This window comes from Coturnix japonica, chromosome 3, assembly GCF_001577835.2.
Source record: "Coturnix japonica isolate 7356 chromosome 3, Coturnix japonica 2.1, whole genome shotgun sequence".
NCBI classification, from domain to species: Eukaryota; Metazoa; Chordata; class Aves; order Galliformes; family Phasianidae; genus Coturnix; species Coturnix japonica.
Genome location: NC_029518.1, coordinates 65,995,966 through 66,019,643, shown reverse-complemented (window position 1 = coordinate 66,019,643; position 23,678 = coordinate 65,995,966). Strand labels below are relative to the sequence as shown.

Below are 23,678 nucleotides of genomic sequence, written 5' to 3'. Positions count from 1 at the left end.
CATCCCTGAAGGTGTTCCAGGCCAGGTTGGAGGGGGCCCTGGGAAGACTGATCTGATGGGTGGCAACTGTGTCCACAGCAGGGAGTTGGAATTGAATGGTCTTTAAGATCCCTTCCAACCAAAGCCAATCTGTGATTGTGTGATTTCTGTGCTTCAAGTTGCATATATTGTGTATGCTACTTCCAATCACCATCCATAAATCACAGTGAATCAAAATGATAATGCACTTTTTGACAAGTTTTGAATTACAAATTCTGTGTGCTTGCTGAAAAACAAGAAAGCAAAACCCACTTTCTGTAGCATGATCAGGTACTACTGTGTTTATTCCTGAAATGGGGAATTAAATGCTTGTTGGCTTGTGTAGCTGCAAGGCTTAAAGGCAGGTGATTGAACTCCTCCTCCTTGCTCTTGAAGATATATTAACAGGCCACAGCAACCTTCATTAGAAATCCTGTGTGACTCTGACTTTCAATAACAAGTGCACAGGACTGGCTAAATGTAATCATAGCACTATGGCACAGGTAGATGAAAGTATAGGCCTTGTAATTGTAAACTAACATATCATTTGCAACTCAGTCTGATATGCTTTTTGTTGTACATGTGCTCATTGATGGCATTTGAGGACATCATCTCATTAGTCCTTGTAGTCACTTTTCTGGTATCAGTTGCATTGGAACAAGGTTGATACTGTCTGCAGAAGCACAGAGGCAAAATGGAAGCATCTTTTAGAAGGACGCATGTCATGGAAGGTGATAATGTTGTCATATATATCAAGGAAGTCAATGAGTAGATAGGACCAGCCCTTGAAGAAAATGATCAGCATCAGGAGTCACAGAGATGCCTGGCAGGCACTCTGGGTCACTTTCTGCAACAATAAGCTTTGAAGGATTTTTGTACAGTTTGTCTTGCGTGTTAAGTGTGCACATGGTCTGTTTTAAGAGCTGGGTATGGTACAGAAAGAGGATTTTTGATGTAGGGAATCAACGGGGTGTGTTCAAAGCCTTCCCCCATTCATTCATTACTTCCTCTATTCCATCAGTGGAAAGAGATGAGTGCCTGTGATGGGCAAGACAAAGCATGAAGGTGCTAGTTCTACTATATCTTTATTATTATTATTATTACTTTTCTCTTGTGGTTTACAGTTGGCAGTTTCTGTTTCTGACAAACAGCACTTTTTAGGAAGTTATCCTAAACAGATCTGAATAAAGTCATTGAAAGAGCACTAGAAGTACTTGTCAGAGGATGGTTCTTGCTGTAGTAGATGAAAAATTATATGATTTTTTTTTAGTCTTTTTTTTTTTTTTTTCTGTACTAAAATAACAAACAGGCAAACTCTACCCAGGGGACAGGCTGAGAGAGGGAGCTGGGGCTCTTCAGCCTAGATAAAATGGGGGGACCTTATAGAGACATTCCAGAACCTGAAAGGGTTCTACAGGAAAACTGGGAAGGGACTTTTTATAAGGGTGTATAGCAACAGAATGAGGGAAAATGGCTTTAAACTGGGATGGGGTAGATTTAGATGAGATATCAGGAAGAAACTGTGTACTGTGAGGGTAGTGAGACACTGGAATAGGTTGCCCAGTGAGGCTGTGAATGCCCCCTCCCTGGAAGCCTTCAAGGCCAGGCTGGATGGGGCTTTGAGCAACCTGGTCAAGTGGAAGGTGTCTCTGGGATTGCAACCTAATGATCTTAAAAGTCCCTTTCAACACAAACCATTCTATGATTCTATTATATTATGCTGGGGTTAATTAATGTGTTTAGTTATGGAAGTGGAATATGTGCATGCCTGTGTGTTCAGATGCTATTGGGATTTATTTAATGCAGCAGTGTGATATTGTGTTCAAGGATACATATTTAATACACTTGTGGAAACAGGGAAAGAAGTCATAGAAGCCTGTTAGATGAACTGCCAAGACATTGCAAAAACAAAAGAAATTTTACCAGTATTGTTCCACACATATTTGAAAATGCAACATTGCTCCTGTGGTAAAAACCAATGGTGTATGAAGTTTTGGAAGCAGAGTAAACTAGATAGGGCTTTTTAGGTTTGTTTTTCTCTCTGTAGCTTTGAAGTAACTGCTTAGCAGCTTTGAGTTGCTAAGTTCTGATGGTTTACTGTAGATTATGAGATGCGGTATTTCCATGCATATTGAGTTGAATTATGTACTCACAAATTGAATGCTGGGATTTATCTGTTGAACATAGTTATTTTTAAAATAAAGCTAGGTGGAGATGTTTTAACTGTAACTTGTTTTCTACTATTAATTGATTGCGTAGGGGTATGTACATATATTCGGGGGCATTCAGGGGTAGAGGAATGATACATGGAGATGTTTTATTGTGCTAAAATATCAGAAGTTGCTGATGAAAAAATCTGCTGCTCCACCATCAAAAATAAGTTGTTAGTGTAAGAATAATCAGTAATGCAGGAGGGAACCTAATTTTTAAGTATCTGATCTAAAATTATGTGATTAAAAAATTAGTCAGAGTTAGGGATGTTTGTGAGCAGTATCCCGGCTGCTTTCTGGGAAATTCAGGTCATCAGCATTGCTCTCAAAGTCAGTCTGATGCTACTAGCTGGCACAACTACTATGAAAGTCTGCCCAGTTTTTTAATAAGCGAATAAGTTAAATAGTAGTAGTATAAATTTTTAGACCTTGTATCTGTGGAGAAAGTCATCAAAATATGATCCACGTTGACTTATTTAATGGTCAAAATGATAGTACCTTTGCTACAAGCCCTTTCCTTCTATGGCTTTGCTAATCAAAGGCTGACTAGAATTAAAGGCTTTTCTGTCATCATTACTGGGATTCATTGTCAGTTTTACTTTGCATCTACTTTAGGAAGAGTACAAGAAGGAATCAAAACCCACAGGGTCTAAAATCTTGATGGAGGTGGCAGGGAAGGGCAGGAAGCAAAGTGTGTGGCACAAGGGCATGCAGGAGCTGGGATATAGGTGGTGCAGGGATGCAAGGACTGCCAAGCTGCCTCCACTCCTCTGGACCCTTTACCTGCCTGAAGACTTGGAACAAGCATGATTCTCTAGATGGCAAAAGTAGGCTCAGTTCTATGTATATTGTGAAGCATCCTTTTATATTTGTGCTTTTTTTTCCTAACTTTTTTTTTTTTTTTCAAACAACTCTATTTAATTTTATCTTCTTATTTTAAAAAGTGAATGGTAATTCCTTGAAGTAAGTTCTCTGCATTGACAGTACAGCATCAGGCAGATGGCTTTGAAATTTTACAGGAAGATGAATCTTAGAGGCCCCAGTTCTCATCTGACACCCTGATCCCTTTCACAAACGCATTGCGCGCCACATGCTAGCAAAACGAAGTATTCGAGTGAGAGAGCCACAAACTGCACCGAGCCCCTTGGAGTTCAGCATTACTAACAATCACTTCCTATAAAAGCAGTGAAACATTTTCCATAACAGTGAGAACTTGAACTATGCCTTTTTTTTTCTTCATCCTCCATGGTGCATGCAAATCTGGAGACTTCCTTTTCTATAGGGGTCAGCCTTTTTCCTACTGTTAGGTGCCGTGCATGTATAGATTGGGTTTTGCAGAGACGGGGGGGACCTCTGCCAGGCCGTCAGCTCAGTGCCACTTCTCCATCTGCAGAGGAGATGAGGGTCTGTCCTCCCTGGTGAAGTGCTCAGGAGGCCGCACAAGAGGTGCTGCTGAGAGCCAGTACCGCCCTGTTGTTCCACAGAGGTCGGAGCCGCCTGACCTGAAAGCTGACGGCTGAACTCACATCTTGACGTATGTGGGAAAACTCAGTTCTGTGGGAGAAAAACAACCAACCCCCTACAACTGCATCATATTTAATAACGTGGGGTTTTTTTATTTGTTTGTTTATTTTTTCAAAAATCAAGATTCAAGGTTGTGGGGTTTTTAATTTTCAAGGTTTTTAATCATTAGACTTTTTTTTTTCCCCTGGTGGTGAGATTTTGACCGATGAAATTATGGAGATCACGTATCTTGGAGAACTATTGAATTGGGAGTGAAAAGTATTACATTACTATTAGTATGCTGTATGTTGTGGGGAGATCTTTTTTTCCCCAGTAAATCCCTGTAATATCGTTTTATGAAAAATGGATCTGAAATAAATAGGAGTCTACAGTATCTAACCAAATCCAATTTTGTGGTGCAGCAGGCACAGAAAATGCCATGTATAGAGGCTTAATAAGGAGATAAATTGTCTCTGTGACCCAGTCTAAGTCTGGATGTGGGATAGTGTTTCTTTTTTTATTATTATTATCTTTTAATAAAGATAATCATAGAATCATACAATGGCTAGGGTTGGAAGGGACCTCAAAGATCATCCAATTCAAACCTCACAGCTTTCAAGCGCAGACATTATAGATCTGATGTCATTAATTCTTTGTAGATTGAAAGTAAGCACTCAGGCTGGGAAGAGAATGGTTTGACAGCAGCTCTGAGGAGAAGGATTTGGGGGTGTCAATTGATGAAAGACTTAACATGAGCCAGCAGTGTGCTCTCACAGTCCAGAAGGCCAGCTGTCCTGGGTTGCATGAAGCATGACCAGCAGATCAAGGAAGGTGATTCTTCCCCTCTACTCTGCTCTCATGAGACCCCACCTGGACTAGTGCACCCAGTTCTGATGTCCCCAGCACAAGAAGGACATGGAGCTGTTGGGGCAGGTCCAGGGGAGGGTCAGAAAAATGATTAGGGGGCTGGAACATCAGTCCTGATGGGACAGGCTGAGAGAGCTGGGGCTATTCAGCCTGGAGAAGAGGAGGCTCCAGGGGGACCTTATAGTACCTGAAGGAAAGCTGGGAAGGGACTTTATAAAAAGATATATAGCAACAGGATGAGGGAAAATGGCTTTAGTCTGGAAGAGAGTAGAATTAGATGAGATATTAGGAAGAAACTGTGTACTGTGAGGGTGGTGAGACACTGGAACAGGTTGCCCAGTGAGACTGTGAATGTCCCTTCTTTAGAAGCCTTCAAGGCTGGACTGAATGGGGCTTTGAGCAATCTGGTCTAGTGGGAGGTGTCTGCCTACAGCAGAGGGATTGTAACTTGAAGATTTTAAATGTCCCTGCCGACACAATCCATTCTTTAATTCTATGTTTTTTACTGATTTAAAAATATATATATATACAAGAAGATAGGGCTTGTGCCCCTCTTGTTGACAGCTAGTTTGCATCCAGAGAGGACTGTCATAGTTTGGAGCTGCCATTGGTGCCTATAAGGGTGTATGGGGGTGAGAGAAGATGTTGTAGCTCAACTGCCCTCACTGCACCTGTGCTGGCTGAATAGAAGGCTTGCGTGATATCCTATTTAGCACAAAGGCAGGAGAGAGAGGAGAGATTTCTATTTTAAAACAGCAGAGCATCGTAGGGCGCGCTTCCTGAGCTTGCTATATTCCATGTATTTGCTGGAAGGAGTGCACACGGGGAGCTCTCTGCCAACATGTGGTTTTACACATCTCCCAGCAAACTGGGATTCATGTGCACAGCCTAGCACCCGGGGACTTTCGGAGAGAGTGGTGAGATTTTCTGTGGGATTTGGATTGGGTGAGATTTCTCAAGTCAGACGCGGGTCTTACTAGGACATGATATAAATATGGATGATAAATGTCTGATTGGGAAAATGGTGCTAAACCTCCTGCCTGCCACCCTTCTCTTCTTGGAGGTGGCTTTATCGAAGGCCCCTTTCAATGCAGTTTGTGTTTTGTTTGGGTGCTGAAACAAACCAAAATATTTTGCACGTTTGGGGAAGGGGAGGATAAGCCCCATCCAGCTTACAGGAATTTCTTTGTGCAAAGGGGCACTGTAGTGCTGGGAACTTAAGGGTTCTGGAGGGCTGAGAAGGCAGTCGTGGTCTGCCTCACAGCATCTGCTGTGAAAGGAGAGAGCAGCAGTGCTTGTGGCTCTGTAACAACTTCTGTAAGCTGGACTTCCCATGGATGCCATCCTGCAGGAACAAGGAAGATGCAGGCTTCTCCTGGGGGCACTCCTTGCCTTCCTGAGATTTTAGTCCTCAGAGCAAGCTGCTGGTTCCAGAATGGTTTGTAAAATCCACTGAGCACTGACTGAGCTATTAGTTTTGATGCCATCGGACCAGCCAGACATTTTCTTTGCTTCCCTTAATTGATTCACTACCACATTAGCTGCCATGACTTAACATCAGCGTTCATAGGATGGTTTGTAGTTTCAAGTCTTAGAGTGTTATTACCATACCTCTCTCTTCCTTCCTCATAGAAAGTACTGCAGGGCAGTTCAAGAAATCATTTCGGAATTACCCCAGTTTTATTTCTGTTTTATTTTTTTCTTCTGAAAGTACGTATTATTTTTAGTACCATTTAAACTTTTTATTCCTTATCCTATTTTTTAGGAGATATATTAATCTTACGCCCTTTCCCAACTGCCTGCAGTATTTTTAAAGAATAGTTCAAGAGGACATAATAGACTTGTTAAATTTGAATTTTGGCAGAAAAATTTAAACTTTTGCTATAGCACTTCAAAGTTAGGAGGAACTCGAGTTTGAAAATTGATGCAGATATAAGATGGCATATTTAATGACAGATGTATCTATAGAAACCTGTTAAGATGCAGATTATCCCCCTGGGGAGGGGAGATCAAAACTGCCAATCTATAAAATATACTTGTTAGGGGAAGGCATGGAATCTATCTCTGCGAGCACTTTGATTGCAGGGGACAGTGTAGCAGCATGTGGCATCATAACCTAAGAGCAGACAAATCAGCTTGATGACTTTCAAAGCCAAGAATACTGCTGGAGGCAAGGGTACTCCAGTCTAGAAGAAATTAAAACATATAGAGACTGTTATTAATTCCAGATCTATTTTTGTGTAGTCAAATCTGTATGCAAATCCTTAGCATCTCATTTTGGCAGATTAATCTAAAAGTGAAGAGCGGTATGTGAAGGGAATGTAATGATAAAACACCACAGATGAGCAATATTGCAGGGAAAAAATGTAAGCTATGTACTTGATACGAGGGGCTCTTTGTGAAGAGAGGAAAATAATTTTGCTCTTTTGCTAATTTCATTATTTTATAAGGAAGCAGCCCCATTCTTTTTTCTTCCTCCATATCTTTCACCCACACATGGAGATGTGCCTTCAGAACAAGAAGGGGCCCAGCATTGTGTTTCTGTTGTACTTCCTGTAGGTTAGCATTCTGGAGGCAACCGTCCACGCAACTATGGTTCTTATTTGTTCGACGCACTAAGCTGACATCCCATTTATAAACATCAGGAGTGAAAATAGCTTTGTAAAAGTATTGAATTTCAGGCATTAGAAAATATTATTTTGGGGTTGTGGCTGATGGCCACTAACAAAGGCTGCACAACAGTGTGGAGACAAATAACAGCGTGAGATCACAAATGACAGCAACTGTTGCTTTCCAAGGCATGTTCTTGTGTGTAATGTAGGATGGGTGTTGTGTGACACAGCATGGAAAAGCTATGTGTTTTCTTGCAAAAATACTGCATGAGGTGCAGCTGGGCTCCAGCAAAATAAGGATTCCTCAGCGTGGAGGCACATTAAGACCAGGTGAGGATGAAAAAACTTGTCCCTGAGTCCCTATTCTGGATTTTCCTGAGGTGCTGAGGTATACCTTTTTTTCTGTAGATTATTGAGAAGTTCACATGATAGATGGTTAGCATTGTTTCTGACCACTGTGGAGGAATCTCCTACCACAAGACTATGACAAAGCCAGAAGATATTTGCCCTGCAGTACAGAATGTATGTGATAAATGCAGAATTTCCTTCAAAGAGATATGGAATGCAGTTGCAGTTGACAAAGGTGCAGTGGCATGTGAGTGTAACTGGGGGTATGCAATGTAATCTTGTCAGCAAATGGACCCAACAGTTGGCTATTTTACTGTACCACACACATCTTGGTCCTGGTTTTGCCTATGTGAAACAAAAAATACATATGTAACCTGTATGAACTCTTTCATAGGAGGAGTAACAAATACTGCACAGTATCAAAACAGGCTCATGGTCTATGATCCCAAGCAGGTGGGTATCTGTGTTGTATGCATTTCTCTCTTTATCTTTCATTTCAAACAGGTCTCTTACCAAATGCATGCTGTGATTTCTTAAGTTTAAGATGCTGTCTATTTGAGTTGATGGTGTTTTAAATTCACTTTGTACTGATGTGTGTTTAACAGAGTAATGGACACCCTGGCTGATTTTTACATTTTTGATGCCCGTGCATTTTAGAAACCTTTCAGATTAAATGCTTAGAAACTTGGAATAAATGTATTTTAAGCTCCTCTACTTACAAGTATTTTTAAATTTTGTTTTTCTTGTTCATTTGTTTGTAATCCAACAGCCCTCAGCAGCATGTACTCAAGGCCAGTGTCACAAAGCTGCTTCTTTTATATTTCAGCTCTCAATTACATATACGCAAGCTTTTTGTTTTCTCCATACTTTTGGAACTATGTTACCTGTCAGTGCCTTATTCTGCTGACTGCAAGGGTGCCTGTCATTTCATTACAAGTACTTAAAATGTCTTTTAGGGATTATTTCATACATTATGTACTTGTTTTGATTAGGTAGGTTAGCATGGCTCAGTGACCGTTTCAGGAGCTTAGGGCATGGTTATGCCCTCTTGCTAGTATTAGGAAATAGAAGTCCTAAGCTTGCAATCAGAGTTGCACAGCCTGGTTTACTCCCACATGGGAAGGTGTTGACTTCTCTGATTACAGGATAGTTCCTTTGGTTGCTGTCTGTGGGTCCAAATTCTGCCAAGAGACACATTACTGTGGTTTTAAGGCATACTACAAATGGGTGCTGAAGCACAAAGCAGACCCTGACAGAGCTGCCTTGCCCTTTATGAGGTACATCCAGATCACTGACTGCACAAGTGCCAGTTCTACCCCAGACCTCGGCACGCCATAATTACAGGCAGCATTCTCATTTTGCTCGTGACTGGGACACTCACTGAGCTCCTGTTTCTCTGTCACGTGTCCTTTGCTGTGGCTTCTGCTGGTGTGGCTTTGGAAGTTGTACCCCAAAATATGAGTGGCAACTCGAGCACATGGTGCTGGTTCTGAGAAGCCCAGCTCGACATATAAAGAGTTAAGGAGGAAGCATGCGTTTGCCTCCTTCAAATGAGGCCTGCTTCATGTTTGTACACACATGCTCTTTTTAAAAATTCTGCTGGCATATTGTTTACGGTGGGTACTGGAAACCATCACATCTGCTTGCATCTCGCACAGAATCTCAATAACTCCATCATTCAGTGCTCGTGCTCGCTTCTGCGCGAGGCCTTTGTGGCAAGTCGATAATGCCTGCCATCTGCCACAGAGCACACAGCTACCTGCCAGCAAGCCGGCCGGGGTGACCTCTGCTTCCCCACCACTGATTAGCATGCACACACCGCCTTATTAGAAATGACCCCGCCAGGCCCCTCACTTTCGTTGCCTTTGCAGCGTGCAGAGGCTCACCTGGCAGGCACCGCAGTGGAGGAACCTGAAGATATAATCAGGGGATGCAGGCAGGCTTTGCAAAGCAGATGGTGCCTATAGTCTCATGTTAAGAGACTGGACTACTAATGCAAGCATTAATGCCTAATACTCAACTGTTACACATTGAAATGTATAGCTATATATTGCAGAGGTTAAAAGGCTGTGTTATTAGAGACTCTTGAGCCACCACAAGCACTAGCACGTGTAACACAAAGAATTTCCTTGCAGATTTTAACTTCTTCCACGTAGATAAATTAATCTTGTTGATTACCAGGTTGTTTGCTGCTGTAAGCTGTGTAAGCATGGTAGAAGCAATTGCTTTCCTGCATTTAAAATACTGTGCTGTAATTGCTCGTCTTTTGTGTCCTCCCTCCACCCCTCAAACAGTAGAATTCCTGAATATTGTTAACAGGAGGAAAAATATGCAAAAGGATGTTACTTTGTGAGTGCCTGCAAATAAAGGGTTAGCGTTAAACCAAGTGCTCAAATCATTTAAGAATATCCTTTAGGAAATTATTTTTCCCTGTTGCTTCACTCCCCAAGGATAAGACCAAATAAGCTTCTGAATAATGAGAGGTAGAAGGATCTCTCTTCTCTCTCAGAACTGGTTGGTACAGACATGTTAGTGCTTTATACAAAGGATTCATCTAATAGTCTTGCTTAAGGAGGATTTGCTACTGAATTTTGCAGAGGAAAAAAAAAAAACAACCCACAGCAAAACGGGCTTTGAAGCCTCATGAGCTAAACAGAAAAACAGAGCAAGTAATACTCTCATATTAATAAATTTAAATGTGAGAACTGTAAACTACACGTTGAAATCTGTTATAGCTAGTGGATGCATGCTTAACATATGAATTACACAGGTATATACACCTTGGGTCTCTAGCCAAGGGTGAGAACACCAGTAAATGCTGATGTCATTGTACTGCTAATAGAGGTATGACAACAAGCTCTGGCTTTTCCTTTGCAGAACAAGTGGTTAAGCCGTAGCCCAATGCTGCAGAGGAGGGTGTATCACTCCATGGCTGCTGTCCAAAGGAAACTCTACGTGCTAGGTGGGAATGACCTGGACTACAACAATGATCGGATCCTGGTACGGCACATAGACTCCTACAGCATTGATGCTGACCAGTGGACACGTTGCAGCTTCAACATGTTGACAGGCAAGTGTTGTGTACAAGAAGGAGAAAAATCACTACTATTAAATTAAAACATAAGTCCTTTGCCCTTTTCATGCCTTTGGTATGTGGAATTCCACAATTCCACCGCTGTTATCTCTAGCTTAGGGGTCACTGTTGGCTCACAAGAGAGTTTTGATTACTGTCCTGGCATTCATTGTTCAAGAAAATATTTGTTTTAGGATATTGCAGGCTGTGTTTTTAAAAAGACACACACTGTTAAGTAGGAAAGCAAAAATACTTTGTTGTACTGTTTCCAGTACTTATTTTTGATTCTCCAGAAGCTTATATGCACTGATGGATTTAGTTCCATGTTTGGTGTGTACAATAGGTAGATGCATCTCTACCATAACATCATTGTTATGTCTTTCTGCTGGCACACTAGATCGAGGCTTATGCTGAAATCCATTAACTGTCACTTATTTCCAAACACTGTCATCTTTATGCATTTCCAGAAAGGAGGTGTCTTTGTTGGAAGTCTATCAAATCAAAGATGCACTGAGTAGCTTGGACAGCAATGTCATCTGCAGAGTTTCTTATTACGGTTATTAGGTGGAACTGTTCCAGTTTCAACTCTCAACTGTCCGTCCCTGCCATACCATCCACCAAATGTCACCACTGCCTGATGTGACTCCCAGATAAACTATTACTTTAATCCCTGGTAGAGGCAGGCAAGTGACACATTCTTAGAGTATTCTCAGCACCAAAAGTAGCTTGGCAGAAGAGAAGGGAGGCTGCAGTGAGCTTCTCTCATGTAACTAGTGATAGGATGAGAGGGAATGGCCTCAAGTTGCACCAGAGGAGATTCAGTCTGGACATTAGGAAATACTACTTTTCTGAAAGAGTGGTCAGGCACTGGAATGGGCTGTGAAAGGAAGATGGTGGAGTCACTGACCCTGGAGGTGTTCAAGGAACGTTTAGATGTTGTGTTGAGGGACATGGTTTAGTGAGAACTATTGTTGATGGGTCAATGGTTGGACTGGGTGATCTTGTAAATCTTTTCCAACCTTGGCTATTCTGTCATTCTGCGATGCATTTCCAGGAAAGCCCAACATTAATGTTGGGGTGTTCTCTTCTGCAGCAGACTTGGAGCTTCTTTAGTAACAGTTTTGTCTGTCAAAATGTTTCAGCACAGACTGCTGAAATCCTAGAAATGAGCCTACCTCACTTTTCATAATCTTGCATTCACTTGAGTATTTTGCCACTCGAAAAGGATACAAAGGATTTAGGAAATTGACTAGAAACTCAGGACAACTGGAAACAACATGTCAGAGCAATGAGTGCTTGACATGTAAGGCAGTCACGTGGTGTCATTTTCCTTTTGGTAGATTTAAAAGCTGCTATAGTGTCATCTTTGCTCTTTACGATAATGTATTGGGTTTGTTAATCTCTGCAATCTTCAGGAGGATGCTCAGTTTCTGAGTTAGATCATCAGAGTCCTTCATGGACACTAGGTAAAGATGCTTGGATCAAAAAGGAAGAATTGCATGCTGTCAAACAGATCTAGTTTATCATATTCATATTGCTCTCCATTTGAATGATTTCTTCTATTTCATGTTAATTTCCCTTCAGAATGACTGACTTTGAGAAAGATTCCTGATTTGTAACTGCAAAAGTCCTGGCACTGGAGGCACCCTTGCTCTGGAGATGACCCAGTGCCACCATATGCTTGCTCCCACAGCCCGCACCTGAACTTTTCTCTGTGACTCCACAACTGGCAGTAGGCATTGCACCATGTAGCACAGATTTTAAAGCTTTATTTATACTTCAGAACCTCCAGATTAGTTAAGGAGATGGCTGCTGTTGGAGTGAGCTTACACAGCAGCTCCTGCAGTTTTCCCTATTGTATCTGTAATGGGGACAGAGGTGAATTCAGGTCCTTCAGTATGTCTGTGTTAAATGGGTGAGTGCGATGGTAGCTGGTAACTGGCAGGGAGCTCAGCCATCACCTATGAAATAAAAGTGCACAGAAACCACTGAGAAGTCAGCATATGGTCTCCTGCCCAGCCCCACTGTGCATCTGTGACACAATTCATCTGTTGTATAGCTCTGGACAGCACTGTCCTGAGCTCCTGCAGACAGCAGAGCACAGCCCTCACATTTCACACCAATTGTTGCAAGTTGTCAACTCTGCAACTCAAGTTACTGCCAAGTGCATTTGCATCTTACTGCAGAACTCCAGCACTCAGTGTTAAAAGGGTTAATTAAACATTGGAAGTGTTTTCTATTCCTTTTTTCCCTTTAGGTCAAAATGAGTCTGGAGTTGCGGTCCACAATGGTAGAATATATTTAGTTGGCGGCTATTCAATTTGGACAAATGAGCCTCTGGCATGTATCCAGGTGAGTGATTTAGGTTTCTTTTAAAGTCTTTTCCAATAATTTTGCAAGGAGATGTTTTGCACAGAGGTTATTCAAAAAGGAAAATGCAGGTGAAGTGGAGAGATTAAGGATGTTTCTTAAGCAGCCCCGGAGCCTCCATAAACCTGAGAGGAAATGCAGATATTAAGAAGTATTTCCGGGTTAGCGATTAAATTTAATTATTCTAAGTAAGGTATTCTAGGAAAACAGGGTAGAGGAATCTCTCCTTTAACAAGATTTGAGTAAAACAGTGGGTATATTCTCAGGTTACACAGCAGAGTTCAAAAGTAAAAGAGATGCAGAAATGGACAGTGGGCTAACATATTTTCAGCCATTCTTGTGATGTTGTTCCTCTCAAAGCCGTCTTTCAGAAGAGCAGCCAGAGTTAATGAGTCGCTCTTTGGCAAAGTTCAGTAAGCCTGCAACCTGCCCTAGCGCTTACTGCTTCAAAGCTTGAATGGAAGTTTTGATCCCTGCTGTAGGCAGTAGATTGTTCAGTAAACTCCTCTGCTCTCTCATCTCGTGTAACAGCAGCTTACCTGCAGATCCCTGTCCTTCAGATGTTCCCATACAGAAATTAGTTGTTCTTATCTTCCTGCAGTCTTCTGAGTGAAGCCAATCTGCATCGTGGCCATAGCTTTCTGTAACTGCCCAGCTGGTCACACAGGAACTCTTGGTTCCATCTCTGTTTCTGCACTTTTGCTGATAAGCAATATTTTCATTAGCTTCCAAGTGAACATTTTAGAATTTAACCTTCAAGCTGTCCTGTAAAGATGGAAGTTAGACCCAGCAGAAGGGAATGTGTCAGATGTTTAGCTGCTGATCTTATAATGAAGGCATATTAGCTGGAGTTTGTAAAGAGCAGAGCAAGATAAACAGTTAAAGTCTTACTCTTCTGATAGCATCGTTGTATGTTACTAAGATGTTGGACACCATGTCTAAAAATTTTCCTTGGAAAAAAAAACACAGGTAGGTTGAGGAACACAAGTTGAAATACAGTACTCTGAATGGAGTAATAAGCAGCAGAGTATCAAGGTGGTGGCCATGGTACACAGCTATGCTCGTTTATAGTCAGTGAGTAGTTTGCAGTTTAAATGGGTTTAAATAGTGCTTAGGGACAGGTGATGATGAGCCTGAGATCTCACTTTCATAATGGAAATTTGGCCTCTTCCTTAAACTGGTTGTGAGCTGGAAACTTGCCTGATACAGTCCCAACATTAATAGGAACAGGAGGGTAAGGATGCTCTGGCAGAGCTGTTGGCCCTGTGCCTGGCTTTCACCGATGAAACCAGCCCTTTTATCTTCAAATTCAGAAAGTCTGAGTTTGCTGTTGCCTTTGGAATAAAACCCATTTTTTTCCCCATACATCTTCATTGTCTTTAAGTCATTCATGTATTTAGTCTTTCCAGTTTCCCCTGCTCCCTGTGCACCAGGTTTACAAATGAATCATGCTTTGTGACAACTGCTCAGCATTTTGGTGCTCTGCTCATGTGGCTGCACCGCCAAATGTCACTGTCTGCTGTGAAGTGGCTAAGCTAGGATAAGAGTTGTGTGATAAGGACAGCAATAAATCACCAGATCCCCAAGCGCAATCTAGAAGTGATCTGAAACTACATTTCTGCTGGAATTAGTAGTGCATTCATGCATCCTGTGCCAGCAAATTTATTTCAGACTTCTTCTGTGATCCCTGAAATGTTTTCTGTGCTTTATCCTGCAGGTGCTGGATGTCAGCAAGGAAGGAAAGGAAGAAGTTTTCTATGGGCCCACGCTGCCATTTGCTTCCAATGGGATAGCAGCGTGCTTTCTTCCAGCTCCCTATTTCACATGCCCCAACCTTCAGACCCTGCAAGTGCCTCACCATAGGATGAGCACGATGTGAGATGAGGAGCATGTGCGTCATCAACAGTGACACATGGTGGGCGAAAATCAGACCCCCTGGATGGAAGGGGTCTTTGGATCTGCACAAAGAATCCACCCCCATCAGGCTGCTGCTTTATTGTCACACATTTGTCTTAATGTCGGACCACGATAGGCAGAAAGGAAGCTACAAAACCTGTGGTATCTCTACTCCTCTGCCTCAGCTGCAGAGGTGTGTCCATGAGAGCATTTGGCATTTCTGGTGACTAGTTGCTGCCTTTCTCTATATGATTCCATTATGCAACTCATAAGGCATTGTGATGCTCTTGGCTCCCCTCTGGGCTGCTCTTCTTTGGAGTCTGCACGTTCTGTTGTTCACCAATGGCACTTTCAAAGACAGTAGGAAGTACTGTTTGTGTTGACAAAGATGGTATAATACTGCAGTAATTATGCAACTTACTTGATACCTTTGGCAAAAAGAATAACAAATGTGTTGACTTCCAATTCCAAGCTCCATTGTTTACAGTTTCTCATTTAATTATACTTCATTTTAAATTTAAATACTGTGAAGCATATTAAAACAAAAATAACAACCAAACAAGCCCTGTAGTGTCTGAGGAACATGTGAAAATTTGCAAAGGACAAAGAAGCTGAAGCTTCACAGTTAAGAGCAAGTCTGAACCAAATATGCTTGTCTGGGAGTCTAAAGATCACATGGGATGTCTTTTACCAAGGTCTGCTATCAAATAAATGTTACCTTCAGTCACATGATCAATTCCTCCTGACACCTGCTGTCTTTTAATGGGTGGAGAACAGCCTCTTACTGTGTAATTAAAATATGCCGTTTACTTAATATTTTTAATATTGAGTTTGTAAAGGGTCACCACATTTACAATTATCAACAAACGGTCTCATTTTGTCCACCATATGGTCCCACAAATCACAGGTCTCCAGAGGCTGAACAGGTGTGTAACAATGTCAATATTTATTTATTCCTTGGATTTTTACGGTGCGTCTCCCTTCCATACTCAGGCATATGCCACTTCACAATAAATACTCTAACCTGTTATATCTTGGCTTTGCTTGGCTCCTGCAGCCCCTTTCATCTTTTTTTTTTTTTTTTTTTTTTTTTTTTTTTTTCATATCTGACAGCAACTTTGATGTCTGTAAATATTAACCAAGCATATGATTAAATCTTTATTTATGCTTCATGGGCACTATGCACTGCTTTACCTGCTGATCTGTTCCCTGCTCCTGTGCTATCTGAGCAGACCTGTGCAGTTCCTGCTGACATTCACACAAATGCCAGATGTAGAAGATGTCCCAGCAAGAGGCTGTGAGTGCTGGACATGAATTACCTGGTGAGCAGCACTTCCAGGCCAAACACATCTTCATAAGGGCCTGCTTGGCAGTACTATGAGGCGAGCTCTATCACTTTGTGCCATCTAAGTCTCCAGATGGACAGAGTAGTAACATGTCACTTCCAGTAGTTTTCAGGTTATGAAGATTTGTTTATTTGTTTTCTTGGATTTTCTTAGCAGCCTTTGGTTGCGTAGAGCTGAGCTCCATCTGTGTGGTTTGTACAGACAATACCTGAAAGGAGATTGCGGTGAAAGGGTCGGCCTCTACTCCCCACTAACTAGTGACAGGGTGAGAGGTGATGGCCTCAAGTTGTGCCAGGGGATGCTCAAGCTGGATATTATAAAGAATTTCTTCCCTAGAAGAGTGGTCAGGCACAGGTTGCCCAGGGAGGTGGTGCAGTCACCCTCCCTGGAGGTGCTCAAGAGACATGTGTGGATGTGCTCACTGGGCACGGTGGGGGTAGGCTGGGGGGTTGAACAATGTGTTTTGAGTGGTCTCTGGAAGCCATAATGATTCTTTGGGCGGTGTGTGTGGCCCAGGCCTTGTTCTCAGTTATGTATGGCCCCAGGCCTATACCAGAGGGAATGTGCCAGGTGAGCGAACAGCTTTCACCCTGTGCAGAGCCATCCTCATGCTTGCAGACAAGGGTGCTGTGGTCTTTCAGCCTGTCTAAGCTCCACTGTGATGCTTTTATTCCTAGGCCTTGTATCCTCCCACAGCTGCAGCTCTGCATTTTGTCTGAGCTGTTCTTCCTGGAGCTGAGCTGGGGTCACTGCCTCATGCAGTGCAGCATGCTTCAGGGCTGCGAGGCGGGAGCGTGCGGCAGGAGGGTTGTTTGTCATGTTTGCTCTGCCCTTTAGACACTTTTACTGTTCTGGCTGTTATCACCAATTGTCTGCACCGGTGAATAGCGATTTTAAACAGCTGTGCAAGTGCACTGAATTAGTGAAGAGGAGCACATTCACAGAGCCTCGGGACAACGTACATGCTCTTATTAGTGTCAGGATGCTGCTCTGGCTCTTAATCACCAGGCTCCAGTGATTACACAGAGGCCTTTCATTGCCTTTCTTTGGCCAGGTTTTTGTGCCTATCTGTGTCCTTCTGCTTTTGTTGCAGGATGACAGGCAGGTGCTGTGCTGAACCCTGTGTCAGAAAGTGCCACACAGCCCTCACAAGGTGAGCAAGTGGGCTATGTGTTGCCAGGTGAGAAGAGAGAAGGGTGGCAATGCAGGAGGTGGGTGCAGGCCAGGACAGTCCCATGTAACTGCAGCTCTGCAGGGCTCTGGCTGGCAAAGGCTGCCCATGGCCTCCAAACCTGCCTGTCCCTGTGCTGCCTCTTCTGCACTGTGTCATCGGCTTCTCAAACTGCACCAGCTCCAGGTTCCTTTGCACAAACGCTTGGGCTACCTCTTCTACTCACAGTTTTATACTGTTTTTGGCAAACATAACCCTTTGAACCCAAGCACTCTCTCTGTCCAGCAAGCAGTTTTGGTGTGTACCTCTGAGAAGCCATTCAGCTCAGTGTTCTGCAGAGGATGGCCCAGAATATCTCCATGCTGGATCGTTCTGTTCCTGGAGTGAGACCGGAAAGGTGTGAAAGCAGCTGCCAGCACCATTCACTCAGGCTCCCATCTGGGATGGTTGTGCAAGGGAACAGAGTAGCTTCCAGCCAGCAGGAACTGGAGGTATCTTTGCAACTGTGTAACGCAGCAGCATTGTGAACTGTCGAGTCTGGATGCCAGTGCAGTCCTGTGCATTTTCTTACATTTACTGATTGAATTTGCTCCCAGCTGCAAGCAGGCTTTTGGGCCACAGGGTCTGGAAAGCTGTAAGGAAGTGCCTTTGTACTCTTACTGCTGTCCTGTGATCTCAGTTTTTAGGTCATTCTCAGCATTTCATTCTTTGTACAGCGTACCTTTTTATCCAATATATGCAGATACCAGAGGCAGCCTTGCAGGGTGCCGACAATTGGCTGAAGTCAATTGCATGAACTTCAACATATGTTGCAACCCCATGCAATGCTTCAAGCTTGGAGGAGAGTGGCTGGAAAGCTGTGTGAAGGAAAAGGGAGTGGAGGGATGTTAGTTGACAGCTAGTGAGGCTGCACCTCGTGTACTGTGTTCAGTCTGGGGTCCCTCACTACAAGACACTGAAGCCCTAAATGTGTTCAGAGAAGTGCAAGAAAGCAGTGAGGAATCTGAAGCACAAGTCTTATGGGGAGTGGCTGAGGGAGCTGGGATTGTTCAGTCTAGAGAAGGCTCAATGGTGACCTTATCACTCTCTAAAACTGCTTGAGGTTGTGGTGAAGTGGGGGTTGGCCTGTTCTGTGTAACTAATGATAGCACTATCAACTCAACTATCAACTCAAGTTGCGCCAGAGGAGGTTCAGGTTGGATATTATGAAAAACTTCTCACAGATTGGTGAGGCACTGGTGTGGGCTGCCCAGGGAGTCACCGTCCCTGGAGGCGTGCAAGAACTTTGTGGATGTGGCACCGAGGGATGTGGTTAGTGGGCATGGTGGGGTTGGGCTGACAGTTTGACTCAGTGATCTTAGTGGTCTTTTCCAACTTCAATGATCCTGTGATTCTGTGACATGCTGCAGCAGCACCAACAGCTTCCTCTGCCCCTTTGGTCTCTACTGAGCCTTTCATGCCCAAATGCTGTGCAAAGAAACCAGTGTGTGTTGTGAGGCAGCGTGCAGCCAGTCTGTGCACTACTGTGTTCAGAATCCTGGCACTAAGAGTTGTTGCTTATGATTTTAGCTTAGAGGCTTCCAGGGAGAGTGCCTGCTAGGATTGTTCAAACTTTTCTAACTCTTTTTTTACTCAAGTTTTGCCCATCTCTACTTCACTTCCCCCAAACCCGTGCAGACATTTAGTACATCAGTTGCAGAATCATGGAGAAGTGGATAATTGAATATTCACACATGCAGAAACAACACAGGCAGAATGTGGAACAATGTGGAAACAAGCACTGAAAGAGGCGGCATCTGTTTATTGAAAATTAGAATGTAGAATAAATTAAGAGGGCAAGGTTAAAACACTTCATCTGCAGTCAGGGTTCATAGCAGAGGAAGACTGCAGAAAGTTTAGCACAGAGATGTATAAAGGGCTTCTACAGTTTAATTATGATATTTCTGTGAAAGTATACATAATTTATATCGAAAAATGCTCGTTACGTGCATTTTTTTCCCCTTTAAAATGTGTCCTTGAAAAAAAAAAAAAAAGCTGATGTTCTGCAAAATTAAAGTACTTCAAACGTTAACTCTTACCTGGGTAGATTTGGTTATGTTGCAACATTTGGAAGTATTGAAGAGAAGAATTTCTTCTTTTAGCAGTAATAGAAAGCTGAGCTGATTTTTCCCCCAGTGCAATACAGGTGATGCTGGACCTTTGTGAAATCAATATGTTTAGCAGACTCGAACTTCTAACACCTGTTTAGGCGCCATTGTTCAGGAGAGGCCGTGCGTCTGAGGTCAGCACAGGTGGACTGAACGATGCAGCGCACTGGGTTGTGACATGGAGTTACTCTGCTGGCATTTCTGAAGGTCTGCAAAGAGACACACCTGCAGGACCTGGGTTAGAGGTGCTTTTGTTACGTGTATCTTTAGGTTTCACATATTGAGCCTACAGAAGGGTTACCCCTTCCAAGCTGCTTGAGCAGACAAAAGCCATATCCCAGTCATTCATCATAAAACAAGCCTAATTATGCTATGACATACTGACACCGCATCAGATTTCTAATCTTCTACATAATTTTATAAGCACTGCTAACAGATGGGCCGATTACACTGAATTTGAGTTTTAAGTAATAGTTTAATCATATTTTATAATTTTTAACTGAAAATACCCATGCATACATAATTCTCCAAAGCTATTGAAAGGAGCAAAAATAGAGCGCAATAAAACCTCTTTTCTGTTTCCTGAGGGAAATGCACTGCATTTAGGTGGACAGTTATAGGAGTTCCTTAAATGACTTCCTAAGTAGTGTCTGCTGTTGGCAGCTTCTCTTCTATGCAATTACAGCAGATATGCAGAACCTTTTTCTTTGCACAGATCTGCTGCTCTATTCCAGCATAAAAGGCGTAAATTTTTCTATTTCAGAGGCTCTTTTATTGAAACAAGTGCCTTCCCCCCAACTATTTTATTTTTTTTTTTTGTCATTGAAAATGAAAGCAGGGAGTAATTTAAATTATCACGTTCCTGCTCTTTAATAACAATAAAAATGGGAAATTCTTGTAAAATAGATGGACAGCTTTGTGGGGCTGATGGAAATTGGACGTGAATTTTGAACAGAAGGCTTCTTTCTCCCTCCTCCCCTCATTCTTCAGTTGTTTTAGGGTTATTAAAGGAAAGAGAAACCAGACTTCCAACTCCCTGCCATTGTTTATGATGGGCTGGACATCGGCTTCACATCACAAGGGGGCAGAGGTGATCAGAATTCTGAATTCTAGAATAATGAAAATAGAGAAATACTTTCTACTCAGCTATCCATTCCCATATACTGCAAAAAGAAAAGGGCATAGTTGTCCTTTGGCCCATGTGATCAGTGGGGAAAATGCCCACAAGGCTCATGGCTGCTGTACTTCAAAGAGGTCTCCTGTCAATGCCATTTGAACCCAGGGAACGTTGGGCATGGACCATGCAAAAGGTTCTGGGGTAGAAATGGCTTATTGAGGTTTGATACTTTTTAAAACATCATTGAAGAATGGTGACCCTGCAGTGATTGTATTTAATTAATGTTCAAAATAGCTTGTTACAATAATCATTTTATATGAAAAGCAGAACAGGACTGAATGTTATTAGCAGATTCAATAATACCCTTGCTCCCTGCCTGTGAGAGGCCTCAAAAGCTTGAAAGATATGGGTAAAAGCAGCAGAACTGCAAATGGAATAATCTGTCTGTCCAGACACTAGAGGTTCAATGGATTACTCTTGAACTGGTTGGAACTGGATGGTATTTAAGGCCCCTTCCAACTCAAGTCATTCTGTGATTCTATGACCTGTATTGCTTAGTGGAGAGCTAATAGATCATCCTACAAATGACATCTGCTCAGTTAGTGGAAACATCTGGTAACCCATTGCTCTTGAGAAACAAAGACTCCAAAAACTAACTCAGGGCCAGGCAGTGATGCATCTACACCCTATAGTCTGCAGAGGATTTCTGTTCTGATGCTCTCTGGGTTTTTGCCTGCACAGCTTTGAAGACAGGCATCGGAAAGTGCCTGCCCACTGAATGCAAAGAAATGAAGATCTCATCAGTGAGCTTGAGGTTGGTATATAACAGTGCTTGCTTGGGTCCTGCACACATCTAAAACATTTGCAGACCACCCATACACAATGGTCGGAAAACTACTCAGGAGCAAGAAGCGTAAATATGTTGAACGTTAGAGAGCCACTGATGGATAAAAATGCTTCTCTGACCAAATTGCACCATGCTGAAGTATCTGATGGCTACACTTTGAGGTGATGTCAGCTGCCAGAGAACCAAGCTCCGTGCCACCTGCTCCCTGGCAGACCGAACAGGTGATATGTCAGAACAGGGCCAACCATTTGCACCTTGCACAAACAATCATGGGGACAATCTTTGGTGCAGGGAGATGAAAGCAAGTTTGGTGGGGATGAGTTCCTTTCCCCTGCCACAGAGGAAGGATACTGCTCATCAGGAACTGGAAACCTGTTCACATGCCCACTTCAGCTGATCTACAGTAAGGCTTTGTCTTACTTCTTCATGCCAAGAAACAAACCTTGCATCTGTAGACAGATAAGCTGCTCCTGTCAGTGGCAGAGCTTGTGTAGAAGCTTTCCAATATATCCTCCTGTAGTCTAAGCAGTTCCCTATGTGTTGTACAAGGAAGGTAGATTTTTCTTACTGTTTTCAAACCAAATGGTTCATATTCAAAATCATCAGATGCTTCTGTATAAAGGTAATTTAGGACATGATATTATTTACATTTTTCTTTCTAAGACATGTATTATAGAGAAAAAATAATACATATTATCTTGTATATGATACATTTTAGCTCACAGTGATTTTTAGTCTTTAGTTTTCTGTACTGTACTTACATTTGGTACTTTCCTCTTTTTTTCTAACTGATTTCAGACTGCTGTTCTGTTGTATATGTGGTAGGTCAGTCCAGACTAACACCCCGCAGGCCTTTATCGGATTAATGTTATCAGACCTGTCAGTCACATCTGCAACTGTCCATACCACACAATTAGGCCCAACCAAATTGCCCATTTGTCGGTGGGTGATGAATACGATGCAAAATGCTTTATTTCTGTTCGCATTAACTTTTTGACAGAGAAGGATGAAAATTTCCAAACTGCTTAAATTAGTTTCTTGTGTAGTGAGAGCTATCATACATTTGCATAAAGCTGTGTTGCTTTTTCAGAAACTTCCAACCACTACCGACAGTATTAAATATGCCCTAGAACAAATCATTTAATGATGTGTTTAGTAGACTGTTAATCTGCTCTATCCTTTATAAGTCAAAGGTTTTACTTTCAGGAAATATTACTACAAGTCAGACATCTGCTCTGTAATCTGGGTGGCAGGGCTCAGATTTCAAAGAAGTCTCTTAATCTCACTCAGAGGTGGGGTGTTGGCTTTTGTTTTTTAGTTTTTATTTATTTATGTATTCTTAAAAGCTTTTTAGAAGCACAATTCTCCTGAGATGAATCAAACTCCTCCCAGGTACAGAAACTTACAAGAAGTTACAATGTGAGTTCAATGAGTCACTTCCATACTGAAATGAACCTCCATGTTCTGCGCTATTAAATAGCTGTAAAGAGGCTTTTAGTAAACTGTGCTATCTGAAGTAAGAATAGCTGATTTAGGGAAGAAGACTATCTGATCTGACTGGGTAACGATTACTGTAACAAAAGTGAAGCTGCTCCGAACAAAATCTCAGGGATTTCTGTGGAGCTTAAGACACTGAAATAATTTTTCCTTCCCATTAATATTATGAAATCTGAATAACTTTAAAAGCAAACAGCCCATTTACCAGAGTTGATGTGAATGGCAAACTTACTGTTCCAAAAGTTCTGCTAGTCACTGTGTAAATACAGGTTCCTGTGGGAAGTGAAGCACTGGAATTCTATAGGCGTTAGTGAAAGATTCCCAAGAACAAACTTTGGAAAATAGTGTAAAAAAAAGTTACAGAGCTGGATCCACCCTGGAAAGACCCAAGAGATAATCCTAAATATTTGGCAAATCTGGCTTTCCAGGAAAACAGACTTAATAATAAATAAAGATGAATTAGAAGTAAGATGAAATAAATTCCCCAAATTTCTTTGGAATCCCATCCGCCCTTTTTCTCTTAAACTATCTACACCTCGTCTAATTTATACAAGTATCTAATCAACACTGTCGCAACTAAGAAATAAAACCATGGGATTGCTGTAAGTTCTGGGGTAATCCTCAGAACAGTAATAAACAAGGAAGAGGACAAGAAA

The 23,678-nt window shown here is 42.2% G+C and overlaps 1 protein-coding gene across 5 annotated transcripts in view; it reads left to right on the top strand.

Moving 5' to 3' along the window:
• The window catches only part of KLHL32 (kelch like family member 32), a 104,301-nt gene extending 88,668 nt beyond the window's left edge, over positions 1–15,633 (top strand). For 4 of the 5 annotated variants that reach the window (XM_032443448.1, XM_015858869.2, XM_015858870.2 and 1 more), the window contains 4 exons: positions 7,953–8,011; positions 10,436–10,628; positions 12,889–12,983; positions 14,719–15,633. In XM_032443448.1, coding sequence (XP_032299339.1) covers positions 7,953–8,011; positions 10,436–10,628; positions 12,889–12,983; positions 14,719–14,880 — 509 coding nt within the window. In that variant the 3' untranslated portion in view covers positions 14,881–15,633. Of the gene's footprint in view, positions 1–7,952; positions 8,012–10,435; positions 10,629–12,888; positions 12,984–14,718 lie in introns of those variants that run through there. The other variant, XM_032443449.1, reaches the window with a different exon arrangement.
• The last annotated feature ends 8,045 nt before the right edge of the window (positions 15,634–23,678 follow it).